The 24,689-nt window shown below is 38.6% G+C and overlaps 2 protein-coding genes across 4 annotated transcripts in view; both read right to left on the reverse strand.

Annotated features, from left to right (window-relative positions):
- Positions 1-1,175: 1,175 nt before the first annotated feature.
- On the reverse strand, positions 1,176-23,535 carry pros1 (protein S). Of its 3 annotated transcripts, XM_008292454.1 has the most exons (15): positions 23,531-23,535; positions 10,764-10,861; positions 10,008-10,165; positions 8,934-8,958; positions 8,746-8,829; positions 8,537-8,659; positions 8,284-8,409; positions 7,232-7,360; positions 6,833-7,073; positions 5,526-5,712; positions 5,132-5,296; positions 4,782-4,950; positions 3,575-3,711; positions 3,250-3,478; positions 1,176-2,237 (listed from the first exon to the last, which is right to left on the reverse strand). In XM_008292454.1, the coding sequence occupies exons 2-15, from the start codon at positions 10,840-10,842 to the stop codon at positions 2,050-2,052; spliced, it is 2,040 nt and encodes a 679-aa protein (XP_008290676.1). In that variant the 5' UTR covers positions 10,843-10,861; positions 23,531-23,535; the 3' UTR covers positions 1,176-2,049. The 3 variants fall into 3 exon arrangements, with proteins under 3 accessions (XP_008290676.1, XP_008290668.1, XP_008290683.1); XM_008292446.1 differs by lacking the exon at positions 23,531-23,535 and having other exon boundaries at positions 10,764-10,981; XM_008292461.1 differs by lacking the exons at positions 1,176-2,237; positions 3,250-3,478; positions 23,531-23,535 and having other exon boundaries at positions 3,624-3,711; positions 4,778-4,950; positions 10,764-10,981.
- rasa3 (RAS p21 protein activator 3) overlaps positions 14,973-24,689 on the reverse strand; it is a 55,950-nt gene continuing 46,233 nt past the window's right edge. The window contains exons 15-24 of the mRNA XM_008292435.1: positions 23,143-23,249; positions 22,708-22,785; positions 22,506-22,583; positions 22,166-22,239; positions 19,069-19,175; positions 17,827-17,909; positions 17,491-17,699; positions 17,299-17,402; positions 17,001-17,184; positions 14,973-16,204 (exon numbers count right to left, since the gene is read on the reverse strand). Of these exons, the coding sequence (XP_008290657.1) occupies positions 16,129-16,204; positions 17,001-17,184; positions 17,299-17,402; positions 17,491-17,699; positions 17,827-17,909; positions 19,069-19,175; positions 22,166-22,239; positions 22,506-22,583; positions 22,708-22,785; positions 23,143-23,249 (1,100 nt within the window). The 3' untranslated portion in view covers positions 14,973-16,128. The remainder of the gene's footprint in view (positions 16,205-17,000; positions 17,185-17,298; positions 17,403-17,490; positions 17,700-17,826; positions 17,910-19,068; positions 19,176-22,165; positions 22,240-22,505; positions 22,584-22,707; positions 22,786-23,142; positions 23,250-24,689) is intronic.

Here is a 24,689-nt window from a genome sequence, read left to right on the forward strand (position 1 = left end):
ACTTGTTTAAAATATTTCGACCAGGACTGTTTCTTGTAATTGAGTTGTTTTTTTGTTTTTTTTCCCAATCCTACATTGTGGTACTTCTGCATTTAGTGCTTCTTTTTCCACATTAGTTGTGTTATCAGTCACTATTACGCAACTTAAAAACCATTCCGGGCAGTTTATTTTAGACCCATATAAGGTTTCCCAAGTGATTTTTCTTTCTGTTTCGTTTACCCAGAATCTTGTGCAACTTTTTTTTTTCCCATTTTCATAATTTCATTTTTCTACAGTTTTGTCAAAACCTGTCTACTTTTTTTGTTTTTAAGTGCTTCTCCTCTGTGTCCCATTTCTGTATCCAGGCCAATTAGGGCTTAAGTGCTCCTTATCCACACAGTAAAAAATAAAGACCAAAAGTTATATTATTAGTATTGGTAAGAGATGTTGTCTTGTGCCTGAACATTATTTAAAATAATGTTTTATTATTACATTGTTTAAAAAATCTATCCTATAGAGTCTAAAAACTAACATTTTACAGTCTATACTAATGTATGTTTTAAATATGGATCCAAATTGGTTGATTGATTTCTAAACAGCATTATCCACTTTAGGGGTATTTCAAACAAATCTATGCATTGAATGAAATTGAAAAATTAAATTTTGATAATAGAAATGTGACAACTGAAAGTGGAGTTTAAAACTCGACAGAAAAAAACAAAAGTAGGATTCTGACAAAGTGAAAGGATGGTGGTTTGCGTTAGCCCCCACAAAAACCTCTAAATGAAGGAGAAATCCTTTGACGCTCAAAGACACCAATACCAGGGTCAAACAATGTTCAGTAAATGACAGCTATGTGTTTGTTGTGTCTGCAAGGACTTAAAACAAAAGCAGTGCTTGAAAGGCACAGTGACAAGACTAAAGAAGTGTGCTTTGTATGCTACAGTGTCCAAGATATGACCCTGAGTAAAAAAATCTAAACCTTGTTTTACTATTTTATTAACTACAAAACTGTCACTTAACAAAAAACAGATTTTATGGACTTCACTATATTATTTGATAAGCCAGAATATGCAGCATTATCATTATCATTGCAACATTTAAAACCATGAAAGTAATTCTAAGCACCTCCTCATCCTCTGAGAGAACATTTTACTGTGGCCTTGTTTATGGCAAAAGGCAGAAGAACACAATGCTGAAATTCAACAGTATCAAAACAAAGTTGCTTTGATACAGTTTTATTAAAACCAACATAAAATAAAACAAAAGACAGTGAACAACTACACAAATTTAAGTTATATATTAAAGATGGCTTGTTTTATATACAAGGTGAATTCTGAACACAGAAAAACCAGGACAGGAGAACAGCAGAAGCTGTAGATTATGAGAGAATACCTCTTGTGACAACCTTGGTGGTATATAATAAAACAATAAACCGTGTTTCTAAGTAACACTAAACCAATGCAACATCACAGGAATGCAGAGCTCCAGTTGTGGATGATGAACATGCAAGAGAACTGGATCAAAAGCCTGGAGGCTCAGCTTCCTTCTCTGTGTTTTTTTCTGCTACAACCACAATTTCAACTCGTTGTCTCCAAATGTCGAGAGTTTAGAGATAGTACCATGATACAGCAGCAAGGACAAAGACATAAGTGGTCTCACAGCCTGGTCAACAGTGACCATTTGTTTATTTTTCTACACAAATATAATCATCTGTTGTGCAACACGTTATGTGTGCTACAGAGCTCAGCTCTTCTTTTTGGAAAACATTGAACTTGTTGCAACAAACTGCTACAACTATGTCATCCAGCATCTGACTAGCTCACTGGCAAGTCTGCTTTCGTTGTGACTCCCAAAAAAAAAGAAAAAAAAATGCTCCCAGGGCAGAAACAATAATACTGTATGGATGAAAAGCATTACACAAAGCTTAAAATAAACCATCTACCTCTATCTCCTCTTCTTGTCACTTCTTCTCCTCTAGACTCTCTTTCAAAAATATCCCAAGAAGTGGCCCCAGTGGGATGCTGCCTAATTTGAGGCTTTTTAAAGTGGTGTGGTTGTTAATTAAGGTCACTTTCTGTGCAAGTGCGTTGCATCGGGGTGACTCTCAGGGGCCGAGACAGGAGGGCAGGAATGGGACTTAATGCTGTTATGTTTGCTGAGAGCCTCGTCGAAGTCTAGCTGCTGGCCGTTGATAGTGATGTCCATGCAGCCATGATAAAAGGCCGTCACAGGGGTGGCAGGTAGCGGGATGTCTTCTAAAATAGAGTGTGAGAGAACAGTACAGTCAGTAAGGATGACAGTAACAACAGATGGTCTAGTGAACTGTTTGAAGGACTGCCTGGACATTTGGTACAAAGTAAAAATAAATACTATTTTTTTAAAATCTGCCAGCAAGAATGTCCAAAAAAAGCATAAAATGTTGGATTACTGTAATGTTTAAAAACTGAAAAAAAGAGTTGTAAATGATTGTAGAGCTCTAAAATAACATTTTTAAAAAATAAATTATTTATTTAAATACAGTAGATAGTGTGCTTTAACAGTTACACATTGTAAAAGAACAAATTACAATTTCCAAAAACAGTTTTTGGATGTGAATATATCGTACAATTGTGCCAGCTCTGTTTTTATTTGTTGCTATCAACATGCATATTATTACTTTTTTATTTAGATTTTACTAGATATGCTGTAAAAGTACAAATTACCATATGTAGAAGTATAAATTGTTTATGTGGACATTACTTATAGTTCTGGTCCGTGTTTTTACAGTTAATATGATTTTTTTTTTCCTGTGATTTTACAAGTTATTTGTAACTCAACAGTAATGATTCAGTGATGCTTCTCTCAATAACCATTTTGATGATCCCTTAACTTTTAATCTATAGCAGTCATCTGGTCAAGCAAATGCTGTTTTCTGACCAATAAGCTTGCCAACCAATGACATTCCTGTTATCACAAGCTGTAATTTTGCATTCAGTGTTGTTTAACATATGTTAAAGAGCTAAAGTAAGATGTAATAATGAGTATAGCAGCATGCTGACATCAGCATTGGCAACTTTAAGTACCATTGTTCTTAAGTACAGCCTCACAGACCCACAGATGACATCAGCACTATCAAGAGGATAACCCATTTAGGTTGGCTTTGAACTTCTTTACCAGCATAAGGAAGCCACGCTGGCCTTTTTACGGTGACCATAAAAGGTACAAAATACTGCTTATAGTTATCTTGGGAGAGCAAGAGTTACTTTTGTACTTGCTGCTTTTACTAACCCGGTATCCCACCAATGTATGTATTGATGGGGTTCTGCATGGTGTTGTTGAAGCGCTCCAGTGCCTCCTGCAGGGCATTCGACTTCATATAGCTGACAGTGGATGAGTTGGCTGAGATCTGGATTTCTGTAGGAGTCACATTCAGCTGCACTGTCAGCTGGTCAGGGTAACACAACATCAGCGAGTCCAGCGTTACCACGGAGACGCCGTCCAAAAACACTTGCAAATTCTGGAGAATTAAGGGACATCCCATGGTTTAATCATGTGCAAAGACACGCAGAGCTACACATGTACACATTTCCAACAAAAGTATGAATAAACTCACAGCCTCTTCTTCTTCTTGTGTTACCACAGCGACCGACAGGGGGACCGTGTTGTTGTGGACAAGTGCAAAGATTACACCTGTGCTGCTGGATGGACGTATGTTCATCTTTACATCTACATTCCAGCTCCCAGAATCACCTAATTACACATACACAAGAAAAAAAAAAACAAACAAAAAAAAACATGTCTCTTGTCAGGTTGGAAATTTAGGCACTTTAGCAATTTCCCTGAGGTCTTGTTCCGAAGGGATTAATAAAGTTTTATTCTAATTCTAATCTCCTCATCTAAATTTATCTGTTCTATGGATCTATTATGATTCTTAAAAATTCCATAGTTGCATGTCTTAAGACTTCACTGTGAAATGTGGTAATACTAAAAATAATGAATGTGCATTACTAGGAGCACCTGTACACGCAATAATCCAATCTGCAACTCATATGGCAGCAGTGCAATACTTTCAGCAGTTTAATATGATCTAAACGTGGTTTGAATGCCACAGCCTATTTTAGTTGTGTTGCTGACCACTGTTCCCTTTATGGCCACAATTGACTATTCTCTACTTCTAACATCATAATGCACCAAGTCATAAAGTAAACGTCGTCTCCAACTGAACTCGTTTTCATGAAAATGGACTTCAGCGGTCTCCACAGTCACCAGATGTGATTCCAGTAGAGGACCTTTGGGATGTGGTTGAACGGAAGAATTGAAGTATGAATGTGCAGCTGAGAAATCTGCAGGAATGATGTGATGGAATCATGTCAACATGGAGAAGAATCTCAAAGAAATCTTTCCAATATTTTGTGGAATCCCTGACATCAAGGACTGAGGCTGTTTTCAGCACAAAGGCAGGTCGTGCTTTAATAAAGTGCTCAGTGAGTCAAATTGTAATAGTTAAACTGCAATCTACCATATAGGCTTACTCTGGACCGTGCTGGTCTGCACTGCTACATAAAACAGGTATTTATTACACACCTACTGGGCCTGTTTGTGTGGAATTTTGTGCTCCTTATGTTTCCATGTGCTTCATTTTCCTGCCATCTAAAACATGTTTGGTAAAACTCCTCTAACAGTTTTTAAATCAAAGGGCTTTGCTCAGTCCCACTGCACGAAGCTGCAGCTGCTCGTTGCCCTTAAGTAGTGAGGATGGATTAAACGCAGATGCCAAATTTTCCCATAGGGAATAATAAAGTACAACTTAACTTACTCACTGTAGTCTATGTTGAAGTGTGCCAGTCCTTCTCCAGTGAAGAAGGATCCTCGTTCCACATACACAAAGCAGTGTTTACTCTTCTTCTCCTGGATGACCTCCTTTACTCCGGACGCTCCCTGGTTCATTAAATTCCAGCCCCGGATGCAGCCATCAAGTCGAGGATTGATCTGATAGATGAACAGAGCACAGCAGTATGTATTTCTGGTCTTTGAGACAGTATCTTACCCAACCAGTGTAAACTCTCACACAATTATTTTGCACTGTAATTATTCATTTCTTGTCTGTGGTGACAAGAAGAAAAAAAAACTTGTATCTCCTGTGTGTGGATGCTGTGTGAGAGCAGCTTACAGGTTTGATGACGTTGTCAGTGCGGTTAGGCAGACCAGCGATGTAAACTTTGGTCTCCAGTTTGCCGTTAACTGAAGTAAAGAGACTCTCAGGGCTGTTGATGCTCATCACAGCTTCCTTACTGATCTTCACGCTGATGCTGCTCTCCAGCTCATCCACAGAGATCTGCATGTTATGCATCAACAACACTGTCATAAAATTTTTTCACTGTGCTTCACTACAACACTCTAACTCATTACTCAGCACACTTACGCACAAGAGCACATGCTGCCACAGCACAATGCACTTTCCATCCATTCAGTTTATCGATTAGCACGTCAGCAAGCTATATATTATCCATAGGAGAACAAACTAATTATATGTAGGGTATTACTGGACCACAGCTCTTTCTTACCACATGCCACTGTCCATCATTGATGGCTTTTCCTCCGCTGGTAACCTTGAATGTGTGCTGGTTTTTGAACTGGACTTCAATACGACCACCCCTTAGGCCCAACATGAACCATGAGTCCAGGGAGGACTCTGCGTACAGAACAACTCCCTCTGGGTCAAATGTGCGGAAGTCAAACTCAGCTGCAAACCTGTCAGGGCATAGACATATGAGTTTAAACAGTTATCTAAACACAGCTCTTTTCAATCTAGGCAGGAAAATAAGTGACAAATAATGTATGAGATCCTGATTGTCTCATCAACATGCCTGGTTGTCTCGTCCTCTGCAGGAAAGGAGACCAGGATTATGATGCTGGAATAGGATCAAGTTTCAGGTATTTTTGCTATTTTTTTCCTGTAATGCAGTGATCTGAAGAAGTCTTTCAAAGCTTTTGAAGCATCCCTTACTGCGCTGTTGTGATTGATCAGCACACTATACATAAAAAATATCCTATGTCGAAATCTTCTATGTGATTATCCATCAATGTGACTGCATTAATTTAAACTTGTTACATGTGGACACTGATTAAGAAATATTACTAGATCCAACCTAGTAGGATTGGTGTTCATTTTGTTTTGACAATTAAGCTTAAGGTTGACATCTAAAACATCTGTCAGAGTCATTGGAAAAGGGTGCACGCCAGGCTATAATTGTGTCCACGGGTAACTGCATTGTACAAGTTTTAGCCCAACCCCTGAAATCACATGTACTTCACAACCATTATTATTCATCAAATCCTACAACCTTTGGGTCTTTGGTTTTAGCTTCCATCTCTGTCAGTATTATATGAAAATCAGCACCTCTGAGTTTTAACTTGCTTTGGATGGGGAGTATACAGAGGAATTCAAGTACTTTTAACTCTGCTGAAATAACATTTTTGTTCGATATAGCAAAGATAAATTCTTATGGTCTTCGACTTCATCATCAAATACTTTGTAAGTGGAATTTGTAGGATTTTATTTATCAAATAACTGTGTCGTAATCAACTTTCATACAAGATACCAGTGACTGAAAAAAATATACAAATGAAGTTCACTGGGATTAACTATTAATTTCAATCTCTAATGATCTTCAAACTATACGAACAATAAGAGAAAATTTTGACATAGACTTTGTTAGGAAATTCAACCTCTACAATTTGTGGGGCAAAGCACACAAAACACTTTGAGGATCCTTTACAAAATGAAGTACACCAAATTTATTTGTGTGTGTGTGTGTGTGTGTGTGTGTGTGTGTGTGTGCGTGCGTGTGTGTGTGTGTTAAAAACGTACTTTGTGTTCTCCGGCAGGCGAAAACGCAAATAGATGACAGGAAGGCCTGCAAACTGCTCACCCAGGTAAAGCATCTCAGGGTGTTTAAAGTCATGCAGGTCTACGCAAACAGGGATTCTCTCACAGTATCGCTTGTCCTGTGCCAGGCGTAAACCCTGACGGCCATCACAGTGGCATTCATAGCTGCCCACTGTGTTTATACAAGTCCCATCGCACACATTCAGCTCGCACTCATCAATATCTGCAACACAGAAAAGGAAGATTTTACAGGCAGTGATCTTTAGCTCAGTGTCTATAGCAGCTTGTTTAAAAAAATATGTGATTACAATATCTGTAGTATGTGAGGGATTTCAACATCCAAACATGACTTCAAACAGCAACAATGAATTGAAGGCTCACCATTGCATGTCTTGGAAGTGAAGTTGTATTTAAATCCCGGGGGACACTGGCACTCATACATGCCTGGTGTGTTGACACACTTAGCTGGTTCTTCACAGATACTGGGGTATAACAGGCACTCATTGATATCTGAAAAACAGTGAGTCAAAAGTGACAGGGGGCTGCATGTGTTATTTTGGCACATGTATGAATGTGACAGAATGTTTAATAGGTACATTTTTCAAATAATTTCAAGCAAATATTGGAGACTTTTCGTAAACATGATTGTTCCTGAAATAATTATTGACCAGAGCTAACATGAAAGCTCCAAAAAGAACTCAACATATCAACTTATCAGTGTCAACCTATGTCACACTTTGGACAAAACACCAGTCACTTTATAATTTGGTTTGGTTTGGTTTGGTTTTATATTGACAGGCTGTGTGCAAAACCATCTATACAGTTTTCTAAATCTCCACAGCCCATCAAAAAATGATGAAAGCAAATGTACTGACTGAGTCCGTGTTTGTAAAGACTTTGTACTCAACAAGCACTGGACACACTCAAAGATAAACAGTGAATGAACTGACCACACAAAATAAAAGAGGGGACATAGAAATATGCACAAACAAGACTACAAGCATCTAAAAATTGGGCAGGTTCTAACCGCTCAGAGCTATAAGGCTGTTGATGTGTTTACAGCATAAAGGATGGCCAGTCTTTTCAGATGTTACAAGCTTTTCACTTCTGGTTACATAAGGGGTCACCTCAGGTCAGCTTTAGAAATAACAAATGGTGTGGGCCCTGAGGGCAACAGCTGGAGGAACAGAGCTTTTGTTTTTAAGTGAGTAGGGTTCCACCATCTATATGAATAAATAAAAAGGAAGTTATCAAAAAGAATATGACCCTGTGTGTTTGTTTAGCTGCCATGAAAAACTGTAGGAGTTGTGTTTCTACCATAGGGGCAATTAAACAGCTGAATGTCTTCATATAGAGGACATGAGCATTAACATATGTGCCAAAAATAAAATAAATCTCTGTGAAGTAAGTGAAATCAGCCTTAAATGTCTTACCCACGCAGTTGATGTTGTCATTAATGAAGTAGCCATCTTCACACATGCAGTGGAAACTACCGGGGATGTTCTGACATTTTTGGTTACATCCTGCTGGAAATTCAGGATCTGTACACTCATCGATGTCTGTCCAGTCAACACACAACACAGCGACATTTATCAGCAGCCAGTTCAATCAGGAAATAATATCGGCACAGAATGTCTGACACAAGGCAGAGATGTTTAAAATCCCAAACAACGTATGAGAACTCACCATCTTCACAGCGCAGCCCCTTCCAGCCAGACTTACAGACACATGTGAAGGAGGCCTGGCCATCCACGCAGCGCTCCGAGCCCTCCTTGTAGCATGGAAATGGCGAGCACTGGTTACTGATCTCTGGTTTTGGACACACATAGGATGTTGTTGAAAGAATTTCACAGCTGAAACTAACCGTCGTTAAAAGCCCAAGTAAAGCCTCTCACCGGTCACACAGGTGCGAAGGTCTGATGGGATTGCAGAGTCTGAGTCCTGATTGTTGATGCCGACACGGTGTGAACCCAGACACGCTGCAACGGAGAGCGCTCTTTGAGAATATGAACAGGCTTGTAGTGACAAGGTACGAATGATATCAGAATATATTAAGAATTGCAATTAAATTATGATAACTTACCAACATATTTGGGGTAGAAGTATTCCTGGAAAAAGCACAACAGACTGTCAATAGTTTGAAATTTACGAGCAGGGACAGAGAGGAGAAAGTAAAACGTTTAACTAAGACACTGCATGTTTACTTTTTATAAATTATTTTGCAGGAAATTAAATGCTTTAAATATAATAAAGGTGTCTGATGTAAACCTGAAACAACTACTTGGAACTCACATACATTTGCAGTAAAAATGAAAATAATGCTGTCAAAATTTTAAAATAACAAACTCTGACAGAACTTAGTTAAAATACCTTTGTTAATGTATGTTTGACCAAAAGAGATCTTTTCAATTTATCCTTCAGTGATGAAAGTTGCCCATAATGTGTAATCAATGAGATTGTGCTGGTGGTGAGACATTGCTCAAGACCGCAGATAGAGAGAGGCGACTGCATCAGAGCCGAAGTAGCGCATTTTAAAATTACTGTATCAATTTAAAAAAAATTAACAATAATAAATATTATTTTCTGGTCAATGTTTACCTTTATTATACAGTTGGAGTACAGAAAGACAGGAAATATGTAAACGAGAGAAGAGAAATGACATTCAGCAACTGTCAAACCAGGGACTTGGCTGTTATAGATTTAACCAATGACTGATTTATTAAGGAAATTGTTTGATTACAAGAATGCAGTTTCAAGATATTTTTTTTGTGGCCATGAACCAAAGTCACATGATTCCAATGCTAAATACCAAAATGCAAAAGCATCAGGAGAAAGTTGACTAATCTCAATTTCACCAATTTATTCCGGTCATGTCACGCTAAGGTTTGAGTCTTCATCAGAGCATTACTACACCGAAAAGAAATCGGTGAAATTTAGATCAGTCATGTTTATCCTCAAGCGTTGTATATGTAAGCTTTGGGTGTGCAACAAAAAAATCATTATTTGCAGGCCTAGTCCTTAATTGCATTTTCCTTCACTTTCACTGCTTAATTGACCTTTAAATACTCAACTATTCTTCTCTATTCCCATCTTCATACATTATCTGAATTTCCCCTCTTAGCATTGCCACCAGGACACAGCTAACCGCTGCTCTCACCGTCTCCGGCTGGTTCTCAAAGATCTCCCTGGCCTCCTCCTTGTTGCACAGCTCCTCAATGCACTCCCTCTCCAGGTTCCCCTTCTTGCTCTCCTCAAACAGAGAGTTGGCTCTGCGGTGCCTGCTCAGGAACTGGGAGGCTGTGTTCTGGCTCAGGACTGGAACAGACACAGAAATTAATTTAAACATACTGAGCACAGCCACAGTATCTTTCCATTGTCAGATTTGGATGTTTGCTATTACAACAATCACAACTGAACAAACCCGTTCCTGTGCAGGTTACTATGACTGATTATTACAAGCAGGCACATACAGCTACATTATGAGAAAACATGACTGATCCCTGCAGGAATTTAACTCCTCTCTTCCCTCATGACAGATGGCTCATGTGGCTGCTGCTGCCTGTATGGACCAAGAGGACAAAAGTAATTACTCTTCTATGAATTGGCCTAAAAAAACGGGGTCATTGCGAAACCGTTATTTCCCAGAAATGACCCCTAGTTGGTGTAACAAGCAGCTCATATTATCCAAGCATTTTTTCACGATGTAGAAAAGGAGTCATGACCCCTCACATATGCAAAAAAACGGAGAAAAAAAGTCCTGAAACCGTGCCCAGCTGGTCCCATCCAGGATTGCAAGCTGTTCGTTTCAAACTGGGGCACTGAGGCTGAATAGGCTAAATAAGTTACTTTTTCCCCCGTTCAATTACTTCACCAGCTTAACGTGTAAAACCGTAAAAAACCCAAACATACTTACATCGATAGGCATCGACGAGCGTCACCAGTAATACGAGACAAGCCAAGGGTTCCCCAAGAGCCCGCTTCGTTCTCCACATAGTCGAGCCGTTCTTCCTGCTAGGCCACGGGTTGGCTCTGAGTAAAGACTGGCTGAGCGCAGGTCCGTGCGGGGGAAAAAAAAACTTTATTCTTCCCGAAAGTGTTTTCGTAGAGAGACGAGGGGGGAGCAGTCAGTGGGAGAGGACACGGAGGGCTGCGAGGGGAGGCAGCTAGGGAGCGCTGCTGACACGCTCACCAGCTCCGCCATTGTTTACTTTACACGCATGCTGCTGGTCTGAGCGGCCGGCTGCTGAACTCATGCAGAAAACAGATTTACACAACACAATACACGACAGGAGGCCACAAAGCCTGCTTTCTGGAAAACCTCACACACACACCCACACACACACACACACACACACACGATAGAAAAACAAAACTTTGGTCTAAGCAAAGAGTTTGTGTTGAACAAGTAGTTCTCAGTGTAAGTCCGGATATGAGTATTTTTTTATTATTCAAGGCAAAATAATAATTAAAAAGGACATGAAAAGTAGTCTTACCAATAACCGATAGCAAAAATAGCAGCCCTCCTTTCTGTTGCATGTTCATCCATAGTTAGATAATAAAGGCCTGTATTATACATATCTATGTGTTCACCTATAACTTTTGAATAATTTCAAAGTTCTCACTTCTTAAAGTTAATAGCAATTGTGTAGACATATATTTAAATCTATAAAGACCATATAAAGACTAATTGCTCTACTGGATGGAAACACATTGAGTTTCCAGCAGGATAAAGTTATTATTAGTCTTTGTTTGCTATGAACTTAGCCCTAACTGCTAGCTTAGCTTAACTGCTATGTGACTGAACAATAAATGTATGGATCAAAAGTCTAAAGAATTTTAGAATGAATAAAACGAATTTATTAATCAATAAATAAATAGACTAAATTAGAAATAATCAATTTCAAAGGAAATTAAGCATAGGTAACACATTTTTATAAAAATTATTTTAAAAATAATATTTGTAAATATATACTTAAAAAAATATTCATTCACCAAGAAATAACTTACATTGTTTTCTTCTCTGAAAGCAGCATAAATCAGTCAGCAAGTGCATTGTTTGATAATACATTATTAAATTTAAATGTCCTATTTTAAAAATTGTAATTGTAAATATATCAAAAATAATTATTGATCCATCAACAAGTAGTTCATATTGAAAGTGGATTTCTAAAAGCAGCATACATCAGCAAGTTCTTTATCTAATATTACAACGTTGAATTCAAATGCTATTTTTAAAATGCAGTTTTACCATATCAAATAAATAACCAGATTAACAAATGTAATTACTAGTCATAAGATGACATTTTCTTTTGCATTTTCTATTTTCTTGCTGTCACATTTTGTACTTTTTACTTTTTCATTTTAATTTCAGCTTCTCCATCTAACATGTCTGTCAATTTGAACACTGCAAATTAGCATTGGGATGTGGCAGGCTCTCTGTGCAGGGGGTATCATGTCATCAAGGAGTAGGAGTATATATATATATAAACATTTTTACTCTCATTTTAGTTGTGCCACTTTTCATTTAAAAATCCGTCATATTTGGCAGATGCACATTATTTTATGTTATTTGTTGTCTTTGTTTGCTTGCTGTTATTTGTTTTTTTTTCTAGGATGTCATATTAAAAGACCTTTATTGATTCACAAAAGACAAAAGCTCGACCCAAAAGTAACTGTTCCACCACAGCTACTAACACAGTTACTCATCTTATTTTAACACAGTGGCTTCAGTGAAACAGTGCAGCTGTATGGATTCAGTAATAAATGACATGGACACCACATTTGCATTAATATTGGTTTCATTTAGTTATTCAGGAAAAAAAAAACATCACATTTACACCATCCATTCAGCTGTTTTATGTACACATATAACAGGCTTATTTTAATACTTTTAAAATATTTGTACAAAATACAATGTTCTCCCTTTATAATATGTGTTTATCTGAGGAGGCATTTTACTGCAAAAAGGTCAGCAGATGTGCATTGTTAATTTGTGATAATTTGACAGGCTTATTGAGGGCTTGTTAATATTATTGCATGCTGAAACACCATTATTGCATAAGTCATTCCTTTGTGGGCTTCGGGGTTGGGGGGATGCCATTACTGTAACTGCCATCACTGCATTAACTCAGCTAATATTTCTGGGAAGGTGGGTTGTTTTTTTAAAACTGAAAATTATAATAAATATGAGTTTATTCATAAACCTGAGGAGAGTTAGTAACTGGTGGAAACAAGCACTCACCAAAGTTTAGAGGTTAAAGCAACACTGCTCTCTTAATGTTTAATCAATGTACATAAAATGTTTGGGGAGATAATGTTGGCAAAGGAACAGTGCTTCTATACAAGAGAAAAGCGGGGATACACAACATCAGGCCAGAGTAGAGTAACAGTGTCTTTAGTTTGATTACAGGCAGTGATTGTTCAACAAGTGACACTGCCTTTCCTGACCTGTAACACTGGGTTAAATCAATTGGCAATACAACCCGTCATGTCAGTCACTTGTGTTCATACTGCACACGCACAAAACACACGCACCTCAGTCATTCAGTTCAAAAGATAGAAAACAGAGTCAAATTGTTGAGAACCTTCCTTACAGTTCGTAGATCAACATATTCGACAAAGAAAAAAATAACAAAAAAAACATGTCATTGGAATAATTGCTCAGCTGTTTTTAAAACAGTATAGGTATTGAGATATAAAAAACATATCTAAACAATGAGTTTTTTTTGTTTGTTTTTCAAAAAAGTGAATTTTAGAAAAGTGATGACTGGCACTGTTAGGGATCCTGTGATCACGGGAAACACCCGTGAGGCTACATAAACACGTACTGGAAAATACAAAATTTGTCTGTGGTTTGTAGTCGTCTGTGGAGGCTATGCTTGCTTGCGACTATGACTACACTTCACATGCACTGGCAAGAGTGAGTGCTAAATGAATGTCAGTGAGAGTGTTTGCCTTTGGAAAGCATGAAGCAACACAACACAACTGGTTAACAATAATAAATCATGTACCTTCAACGGAAACTGAGGTGCTGTCTGGTAAGATGCACACAGGAGACAGCTTCTCAGAGAGGAATGCATATAAATAGGTTTTAAACTACAGGGGGGCAGTTTTTCCAAAGTTAAAAAAAAGAGCTACTCACAGAACAGAAGAACCACGTTATTAGGCAGCCAACGGGGCGACACAATCAGTCACACACTATCCATTTCACAACTATAACTTGAGACAAGACTGGTTAAAATGTTAGTATATGGATTAATTAGAAGAAAAGCTAAAAAAAAAAACCCATCTGCGTTATGTGACTAACACATAGTCGCTGCTTTGTGATAACTGAAGGGGTAGCTCAGCTTTAATTGCCCTTTCTACTTACACAGAGTGAAACAAGCAGATGCATTTGAGTGTATGTTGTCTTAACAACTTAGCAGAATGCTGGATGTCAGGACGAAGTATCAGCTCCATGCATATAAACCTACAACAATGACAATATGGTTAAATTGTTTTCTGGAACATTTATCCTCTGATAATATATGTGCATGTCAACCAAGGTTAGACTTCCAGCTGGGCTCTAGACCTCCAGGGGTCAGAAGGGTCAATAGGTTCAGTATGTTGCAGTGAGTTTGTGGTAACACCTGTGCAGTCTTACATAGTCCATACAGCTGTTCTGCAATAAAAAACTCTTTTTTTTAATGTTACCTGTAATGTCATATTTTGACTCTGTCATGGAGGCGCTGTACTAGACTGCATTATGTTTTAATGTTTTCTTATAAGAAGGAAAAATAGAAAATCTATCCATCCATCCATTATCTATACACCGCTTAATCCTCACTAGGGTCGTGGGGGGGTACGGACAATTTAGAATCACCAATTAACTTCAACATGTTTTTGGACCTTGTGGGAGGAAGCCGGAGAACCCGGAGAGAACCCACGCTGAACGGGGAGAACATGCAAACTCCACGCAGAAAGATCCCGGTGTCCTCACCAGGACGCGAACCAGCGACCTTCCTGCTGCGAGGCAACAGTGCTAACCACCAAGGCACCTTGTAGCCCAAAATAGAAGATCCTTTAAAAATAACATAGTTAAGTCCACGACCAACACCTCCAACTATGACCCCAGTAACTAACACATAATTAAATGTATGTATTTCTGACAAAGCAACGAAAACTGAACATTATTATGTTAAATTTATGGCTGAGCTGTTGTATTAAATTGCAATAGATAGTATAAATATACCTGTTAAAGTGGCCACTGTGTGCATATTGTAAGCACATGATCATCTAATAATCCACTACTGCAAAAAAGGATTTAAAGTTTAACAAACTCTAATTTATATTTACAATCAAGATGGATTTCAGTAATAAGACATTTAACCTTACTTTAAAGAGAACCTACAACTTGACCTTTGTGCTAAGCAACATACCCTCAAACAGCATTCAAAGACTCTGTGTAAGCAGATAAAACAACTAAAAAAACAACATGCTACTCCTTCAACGTGGGTAATGATCACACAGAGGCACGATATCCAACCACAACGAAACAAGGTTTCAAATGAAACATGGAAACTTGAACCTATACATCTGTTGTCATGCTGCTGATAAGGATTAAAAATGAGGGGTAAAATTGTGCATGGAGTGATTTTTGATACCTATCATCAAGTTGCTCTGGGCTGTGCTTGGTCCCGAAAATCCCTTCTTGAATCCCCTCAACCTTCACAGCCTTCCTGAGGAGGTTGAGGAGAGGGGGGGCAAAGCTAAGAAAAAAAAAGGTACATGGGAACAACACTGCCCAAAGAGGGGAAAATTACAGTCCTTCCTTCTAGAGTTTGGTCTGTCATGATGTGAAATACAACGGAACATTTAAACAACCATTAAAATAACCAAATACAAATCAAACAGATAAAATAAGCTTTTTTTTTTGAAAGTGTGCTGCGAGGCTTGATCATCCAGATTTGGAGGTGATTAAAGTGCGTGTTGGTCACTGTCAAAAAGCTGTCCAGTGAAAACGTTTGTTCTCTCGTCACATCACAGAGAGGAGATCCAAAACAGATGTACGGTGTGATGATCTCTTCTTCTCCTTCCACTCCACAATTGTTCCTCTTGTTTTTTTCTTGCTGGTCTGAGGTCTGTTTCTCCAAATTTGGAGTGATGCACTTTGAGACTGCAAAAAAAAAAAAAAAAGTCCATCTACGCAGCCGCTGAGCTTTGTTAAGGTGGATTTTTTTTTGCAGTAAAGAAAAATTTGCTGGTTCTGGGCATCATAGAAACAGTTTACAGTTCCATGGCTAGATCGAGTAGGTGGAGCTCTCAGACTGCTGACGGATGTAGCACTGAAAACTCTTGTCTCCAATTGGATGCTCCCTGAGGAAAGAAATAGAAAGACGGTGTATATTTGATGGTATGACGTGCAAAGCAGGAGGTAAATATATCCACAAAAGTCCAATTCAACTTGATTGAAGTGAAAATCCATCTCAAAGTAGCAGTTTAAGCGACGATACTTGAAATGTTAAAAGTGCAACATTTACTGTGCAACATCCATCCATCCACATACACCACTTAATCCTCACTAGGGTCGCAAGGGGGCTGGAGCCCATCCCAGCTGACTTAGGGCGAAGGCAGGGGACACCCTGGACAGGTCACCAGTCTATCACAGGGCTACACTTAGAGACAGACAACCAAGCACACTCACATTCACATCTACTGACAAAAAAAAATTTGGTGATTTTTTATCAAAAAATTACCCAAATCATCCATTATCTATTCACCGCTTAATCCTCACTGGGGTCATTGACACCTACGGACAATTTAGAATCACCAATTAACTTCAACATGTTTTTGGACCTTGTGGGAGGAAGCCGGAGAACCCAGGGAGAACCCACGCTGCACGTGGAGAACATGCAAACTCCACGCAGAAAGATCCCGGGGTCCTCACCGTGACGCGAACTGTTGACCTTCCTGCTGCAAGGCAACGGTGCTAACCACCTTGCAGCCCTACTGTGTAACATTCTTTATACATATTAAATAATAACAAGCAATTGTGGACTGTACAACTGCACCACCTGCTGGCCCAAAAAAAGTCGCTCCGTACTGAACCACAGCCTGCTCAGATGTATTTTATAATATAACCTGAGCTACAAATAAACAGGAAAATACCTACTGGCTGCCTATCTTTGTCTTCTTGAACTTGTCCCGTTTGTACTTGGTATGCTGCTGCTCCAACGTCTGCACAGCTGAAACTATCAGCTTCAGGGTTTTGTAGGTCTCCTGAGGGTCATCGATGACAAAGCTGGAGTACTCCTCCTGTTCGGGCCCGTCATACACTGATTTACTGCCACATGCCTCTGCAAAGGGACGACAGGCAGCAGAGTGAGAGACCGAACGAAAGAAACTAACGTGGAAAACAGGCAATCACGTGCATGCATGCTCACAAATAAAGACACTCTGCAGAGTCTGACCTTGCATCTTGATCAGTTTGGTCATGTATGTGCTGAAGAGGGAATAAATCCTCTCAGTCTCTCTGTCTCCGTCTACATCCAGCTGGATATTTGCCGGGAGACCACTGAAAATAGATGCATACAGGAAATGAGAAAGAGAGCGAGTGGAAACGAGGAATCTAATGCTGGATAGATCTGAGCAACTTTATGTACCCAGTGCAGGGTGTGCACCCCGGGGCCGCGTCGGCTGAGAGCTTGCAGCAGAGCCAGTGGCCATTGAGGTAGGCTGAAGGATGGTAGGTGCTCAGGCGTTTGCGGTTGCATTGGCTGACTTTGGTCAGGATGTCGATCCAGTCTCGTGCCTCAACACAGTTGTTGGCCTGGATGTAGAGTGCCCGCTCTGGCTGAATAACCTGGAACATCTGCGAGGAGGGGAAAAAGGGACAGTGAGGGAAGTGAGGGGAGAATCGAAATACTTGTAGGCGAGATTTGTGCCAAATGCTGAAAGCTCCAAGTATTTCATAGGGGTTTGCTGTGTGTGGTCCTCACATTTTTCATCTTGAAAGACTCCTCCTCCAGCCTCTCCACAGCCAGAATGTTCTCTATGGGAATGCTGCACAAAGCTCCCTCACCTGGAGTTAACGGGGAAAACAGCAGACAAAAGTTTAAATGATTGTGTGAAATTCTGATCACATTTATCAACTAGAATTAATGGAAATCGTTGCTGTGTTAGACTGCCCTTAGAGTCACTGGAGTATCCCTTTTTCAAAGCAACTGTCGGTTCTTACAATATTGTAAAAATAGTGTTTTTAGTGCAGCCACAACCTTTGCAGAAAAACTGAAGATTAGCAGATGCTGTCAATCTTGTCAACCTTTGTTTACTTTCACTGGTGGAGCTAAGAATGCTTTAAGGTTTGGTGCTACAGTCGCATCATTTTGAGCTCTGGCGGACATAAACAGAAAATAAGATGATGTTGTAGGATGTCGTGTGTTACTGCAGATGTGAATTACAACATCCCATTTTTATCCTAAATTTGTTTTAGTTTTTCGGCATTTTGGAAAATTGTCTTGGTTAAAGTATGCAGAATATTAAATATTAGATGCTCATGTGTGCAACTTATTCAAATTTACAGCTATCACTGGATTACTCTAATACTGAAAACTGTGACTCTTCAGTAAGTTCTTGATTTTTTTTCTCACTTCTGAGTTTATTGATGGATGTTTATTCACAATGGATTTCAGAGAAGGGGAAATCTCTGAAAGTGAAAGTGACACTGCACTGAGAAATGTATTTATCATGTCTGTGTGTTTAGATTGATTGAGTTATGACTCCAAGAAGGAACATACATTGTTACATGTTGACCGTGGTAGTAAATTACTCCCTTCCTCATGTAGTATCTTCACTTTCTTTCCATCAAACCACTGGTATACCAATCAATACAATACACTGTTCAACATTTTCTAGAATTTTGCACAAGTTTATAACAAGAACTCGCACTTCCACCCAATTGGACTAATTCAAAGACACTCCCCAACGAGAACACACTCCTCAAAACTGCTTAGAATTCGTGTGTAGGAAAATTTCACAACAGCACATGTGTATGTTTTGGCTTGAGTTTGTTTGGATGCATTAAAGCATTGCCTTCTCACTAACTTAATCTCCAGCACATGTGTTGGATGATGAGTGTGCAGACTAAATGTACGCTCAGCAGATTCTCTCAGCCTCCTGCTGATACTAACACAAACACATGCAATGACATAAACAGGCGAGGAAACAACCGCTGAGCTCACCTTTCGTTTTGTGGTAGGTAAACTCGTGGTTGGTAAGGCGAAACCATCTCTTCTTGAAGTTCTTCATTCCGAATCGGTTCCTCCCTTGTGCTCTCTTTATCATAAATCTGTAGAGAAATGGGGAAAAGAAACACGACTAAAAAACTTGTAGGGTTTTTATTTCTCCAGCACAATACATCCCTTATGTATGTCAAAAGCAGTTAAATAGTGTATTACCAAAAGAGTATACATGAGATACTTTACATTAAAATATAAGTAAACACAGTTTTATTGTGGTTAAAGGACTCCTGTGTAATCAATAGTCTGCATTTATCATCCATTTACATGCTGGCATTTACTGAATTATTCTCTGCTGTACATGTAAAACAAACTTCAGTGTAGCACTCATAGATTATCAGTCTATGAGTCCAAAAGGAGATGATCAAAGGTACCAGTGTTTTTGCATATTTTACCACATGACTTATAAATTGTGTATAAATCACTGTACTGACTTCTTGCCAAATCATAACAGAATTTTAGACTTATTTCCAAACTTCAAGACAGCCACTGTTTTTTCTTTATTTCAGTACATTATGAAAATAAACTTACAGAGACTTGAAACTTAAAATAGTTGATATGTCACACTGAACACTTCATATCATGTTCATTTTTACAAGCTAAGCAGCTTTTTCAAGTTCTAATTTTCAAAAAGCTGAAAAAAATGAATCAAATGATTAGTTGTTCAACAGAAAGATAATATTTAATACTTCAGTATTTTTCTGAAGTGAAAATGGTCTGCTTTCAGCTTTTCCAGTGTGAAAATTCATTGTAAACTCAACATAAGTAAGCAAAACAAGACTTTGATGGGTCTGTGTCACTGTTTCCTGGCATTATATAAATCACACAATGTCTGATTGAGGAAAATAATCAGAGGTTTAACTGGAAATGAAAAAATAAATGCTTACTTTTGAAACTGTACATTTGATTTTCTGACTAAATCTATGAATGCAGTGCTTTTTTAGCTTGCAATTTTTTTAAGGATAAATATATATATATATAGTGGATGTAATGATCCACTATAATGTATTAGATATCTTTAGGGGAGCTTCTGATCTCTGTAAGTTCATTGAAATAAATGGAACCAATGCCTGCCTGTAACTTGAAATCAATCCATTAAAACGTTGGCCAATGCTGTGAGGTATACACTATTTGTTGCTAAAACATGTAAAACCACCAGTATGGTCCTTAAAGGGAGAGTAAACAGCAGGATATCTTTGTTTTAGAGTTCAAGGACCATAGGGTACGAGGAATGTGAAGCACCAGGCACATAAACACCAAAGCTACTACGCTTCCACAGGAAAATTTGTATTCCTTTCACACTGCTGAGTGGAGAATGTTCTGCCATGACGCCTAATGTGCATGGTAGTGATATGGTCACGGTCTGAACGAAGGGTATAAAGGGTCAGGATGTGGGCAAATATGAGATCCCAGAAATGTTTGTACAGTAACCAACCCCTGCTGTCACTGTCACACCAAGCATGTCTGGCACGGCGAGGAACGAGAGGGGCCATCAGCAACTAGTGACGCCTCCCAGGTAAGCAAGGTTACAGGAGAACTTTACTTTATATCATCACAATCAGTCTGCTGCCATGTCAGTGCAGAGAGACTTGAATCCATCATACAGTGACAGACAGTGTAACAGTATCTTGGTTAGGTTGCTTATATACAGGCCAGATATAAAGTAAAATGCAGCAGCATCTACTGTAGCGCATGTTGATGTTGGCGGGAGAGAAAATGGCCGGCTTGGTTTTGGGTGGGTGAGTGGGTGAGGGGTCACGGTGCAAACACAGGAGGGGGTCACAAGGGCAAAGCCTTTATGTAGAGAAGCTCTTACCTGCCCTTCGGGCCTTTTGACCCCTTCCCATCAACCCTCTTTATAGTGAGTTTTACACTCCTACGCCCGGTAGCAGAAACAAGAGAGGGTGGGGATGTCGATGAGTGAGCCGGTGGCACAACCACTGACAACTGGAAACGCTCTTAGTCTCTACAGCCTCATTAGAAATAGCTTTGAAACAACAGCTCAGGTGTTTCTAGAAAGGGCTCTGTTTACTGCGTCAGATGCAGCTCCACTGTAACTGCCAGGACTAGTCTGACAGTTTTGGATATTTGTTGTCTGACGGCGAGTTAGATGAGAAGATTGTTACTGCGCTCACATTTTTCTATGTTCAGTATAAGCAGCTGGTTAGCTTGGCTGAGCATACAGACGAGAAACAAGGAGTCCAAAGGTAACAGAATCCACCTACAAGTGCCTATAAAGCTTACTGCTCAACAATCTATATATTGTCTCTTTAATCTGCACAAAATCCTGCAAAATTGTGTTCAGCCATTATTCCAAGATGGTTAGCTCTTGTGCTAATCTTGCAGTCACACCAGCTAAATTACGTAAATTAGCTACTTTATGTTATGCTGTTAAATGTGAGAAACCAGATGAAGAGTCTAGCACTTATAAAGTTGCTCAAATCAACTGCATTAGTGCACAAATCCAATTTTATTTTGATGCAGCTGCCAGCAGAGGTACATTTCCAGCCACTGTGCCAACAGTTTGTCAATATGTCTGTTGTTCTTTTCACCAGGTGGGATGCTGATACTGTCAGTGTTGGAAAGTCCTGATTTATCTGACATAAATTACAAGCCAGGGGCTGTTTGTGATTATGGTTTACATAATATGACGTGACCGCAGCAGAAGCTCATCAGCTCTTCTCCAATCTGTGGCTTCATATTTATCATCCAGACTTGAGTGAGTGCTATCAGTCTTCTCATCTACATCTCTCTGCTTGTGTTATTAAAAGCCAGAAGAAGAAGAAGCTAAGTGAGTTGGAAAACAGACAAACATTGAAGCTGTATAATTAGCAGTGAAATGAAGACTATTGTTATGGTAACAGCTACACTACACAAGACAGTTTTCTATGATCTCAATAAACATTGCATATAACAATTGTCTATATTAACCTGACATATTACATATAAAGGACCTTTCAGAATATAGCCTATAGAGCTGTTTATAGTCCAATTTGGGTTTTTCCTTTCAATGAAAATCAGTTTCACAAAAAATCCTTACCCTTCCTTGAGCATTATTGGTGTTTCAATGCTCTTCTGATCCCATTTTCCAGAGGTGGAGATCAGATCCAGGAACTGTCGAGGCAAGTAAAGGATATCAAATGTCAAAAATATGTATAGTGGTGGTAACTTTTTTTTCATGTTTTTTCCAACAACTCAAGTTTTCAGGCTTCACTTCTTTTCAAAAGCATCTCAGATTGATCAACAACACATTTCATAACCTGTCAATCTGAATTTGTCTTTATACGTCTGACATACAAAACAAAAACATGATTTGATTGTGTGTCCACAAGCTTGCAAAGATTCACCAAATGTAAGAAGAAAAGAAATCGGACACTCACATTCTTCACAGCGTCTGCATATTTCTGCTCATTGAAGTAGTCGTAAAATGCAGCCATGTAAGACTCTTTAAAATTGGCCTTGAAAGGAAAAAAAACAGAGAATAGTGTGCAGAGAAAGAGTGACAGAAAGAGAAAAAGATCAGTAAGACTGAAATACACATTAATTCCAGGAGAAAAATGCACTTTGAGCAGAGAAACTTACAGATTTAGACTTGGCGAGACTTCCGAGGGTCTGGATTGTTTTGGAGATGAGGGTGAGGGTTCGAGAGGTGGCGGGATCCTACGGACACAAAAAAGACATGAAATAAAACAGAATAAACCAAATCGCGTGGGTTCAATTATCCTGTTTGACCACATTACAAAAGTATTTTTTTTATATTGATCTGGTTAGATCATATAAACAAAAATTACTTTTTCCAAAGTCAATAATCAACATTAAATTTCAGCTTTTAAGTCAACAACAATAATTTAAAAAAAATAAATAAAAATGTCATAATCAACTAAACAATCTGTTGAGGTAAGTCATGTAATATAATCAAAAGCTACTGAGTAAAGGATAATTATTTTCAGCAGCACACAGAGGAAGAAGTTCACATGTGTATGTTGGTTGCACGTTTGTTTTTAATATCAGACTCACTGGATGGTGCGGCCGTAGATGGAATAAGTTTGGTGAGAGGATGGCTGGAGCGAAGAAACGCAGGAAGATAAAACTGCTCACTGCTGTGTATCGGACGTCTTGGTCGACTAGAGAGCAGAAAAAATGGGGGAAAAAAACAAGGGTTTATCACTCATGATACCTGTTCAAAAAACACGTAAGGCATTAAATATACAGTCAGTTAGGAATTTCATTTTTGAAATTTTTGATACAGAGAATGCAGTTCAAATACAGGTTTCATTACTTAAAAATGTCTGCAGCTCTGGTTTGTTTTTAGACAGTTTTTAACCCCTGAAACCAAAATTCTGGTGGTAGGATTGAAATGCATGTTGTCTTCAGAAGAAATGACACAAATGACACCATTTATCACAGCCAGAAAACTTGCAAAAGCTTACAAGCTTAAAACTGTAATATTTCACCAAAATCAATTTATTCTGCATGTCTAAAAATAAGCCATTTGCACTTACTAGACTCTGTAAAAAGCTGTAAAAAAAAAACTGTGAATCCATTTGTGACTCAGCTGCTGTGACAAAAGCTCATGGGCTTTTTGACTGAACGGGGCTGAACTGCAGGTTGTGCTAACACAAAGCAAGGATTGAGAAGTTTGGGGACAAATTAAAAATGTAACTAGTTAAATGTATGTAGTATTTAGAGCCACTATTATTTCCAGTATTGGTAACTGTTGGGGTACTTGGACAAATGTTGTAAATGTAGATTCCAGATTTTTTTTCTTTAACATGTTTTGTAAAATAAATAATCAAAGAAATCCAATTTATTTACTTATTTATTTTTTATTAATGTATGGTGCTATAACTCTGTCAAACTTCCATTCTCCCAAATCCAGCCATTATCGTTCCATTTCCGTGAAAGTACAGGATATTATGTTGCTGTGAAAAATGAACCCACAGTGAGTAAAAAAAAATGTGACAGGAGAAAAAACAGCAAAACAACTGCTTGGGGTTCAGAGGGTTTAGTTTTGTTGTGAAAGATCTGTAATCAATTAGATTCCAGTTGGTAATGTGTTCCAGAGTCGACAGCCATTTACGGAAAAAGCTGATTGTCCAAATTTAGATCTACGATGTGGTATTTACAGATGCAAACCCAACATGCTGCTGATTACTCTGTTACTGTCTTGTCCACGGAAATATGTGGAAAAAGAGGCTCTGGAGTCAATGTGCTGTCTGAGTCACACAGAGAATAAACTCTGCTTTGTATTGACCTTCTCACTATGACTTGCACTGTGCTTTATTTAGAAAGCTAAAAACAGATACTGATTTAGTAAAAAGGAATTATATTGTTGACATGTAAAATATTTAAATTATCCAGTTACTTCAAAAATGTGTGGTTATAGTTTTGGGAGTGTTTTTGGGTGGCAGAGGTCATTTTGACACATAAATATGTTATTTAGAAATACTTAGAACGTTGTAACTGGTTTTCTTTCCTTTTAGTTGGTTTCTGAAACATTTGACTGCAGTGTTTGGTGACGGCCTGCAGGTGGCAGCACAGTATAAGACACCGTCATATTAGAG

The sequence above is a fragment of the Stegastes partitus genome, unplaced genomic scaffold (genome assembly GCF_000690725.1).
Source record: "Stegastes partitus isolate 25-593 unplaced genomic scaffold, Stegastes_partitus-1.0.2 Scaffold19, whole genome shotgun sequence".
Lineage (NCBI taxonomy): Eukaryota > Metazoa > Chordata > Actinopteri > Pomacentridae > Stegastes > Stegastes partitus.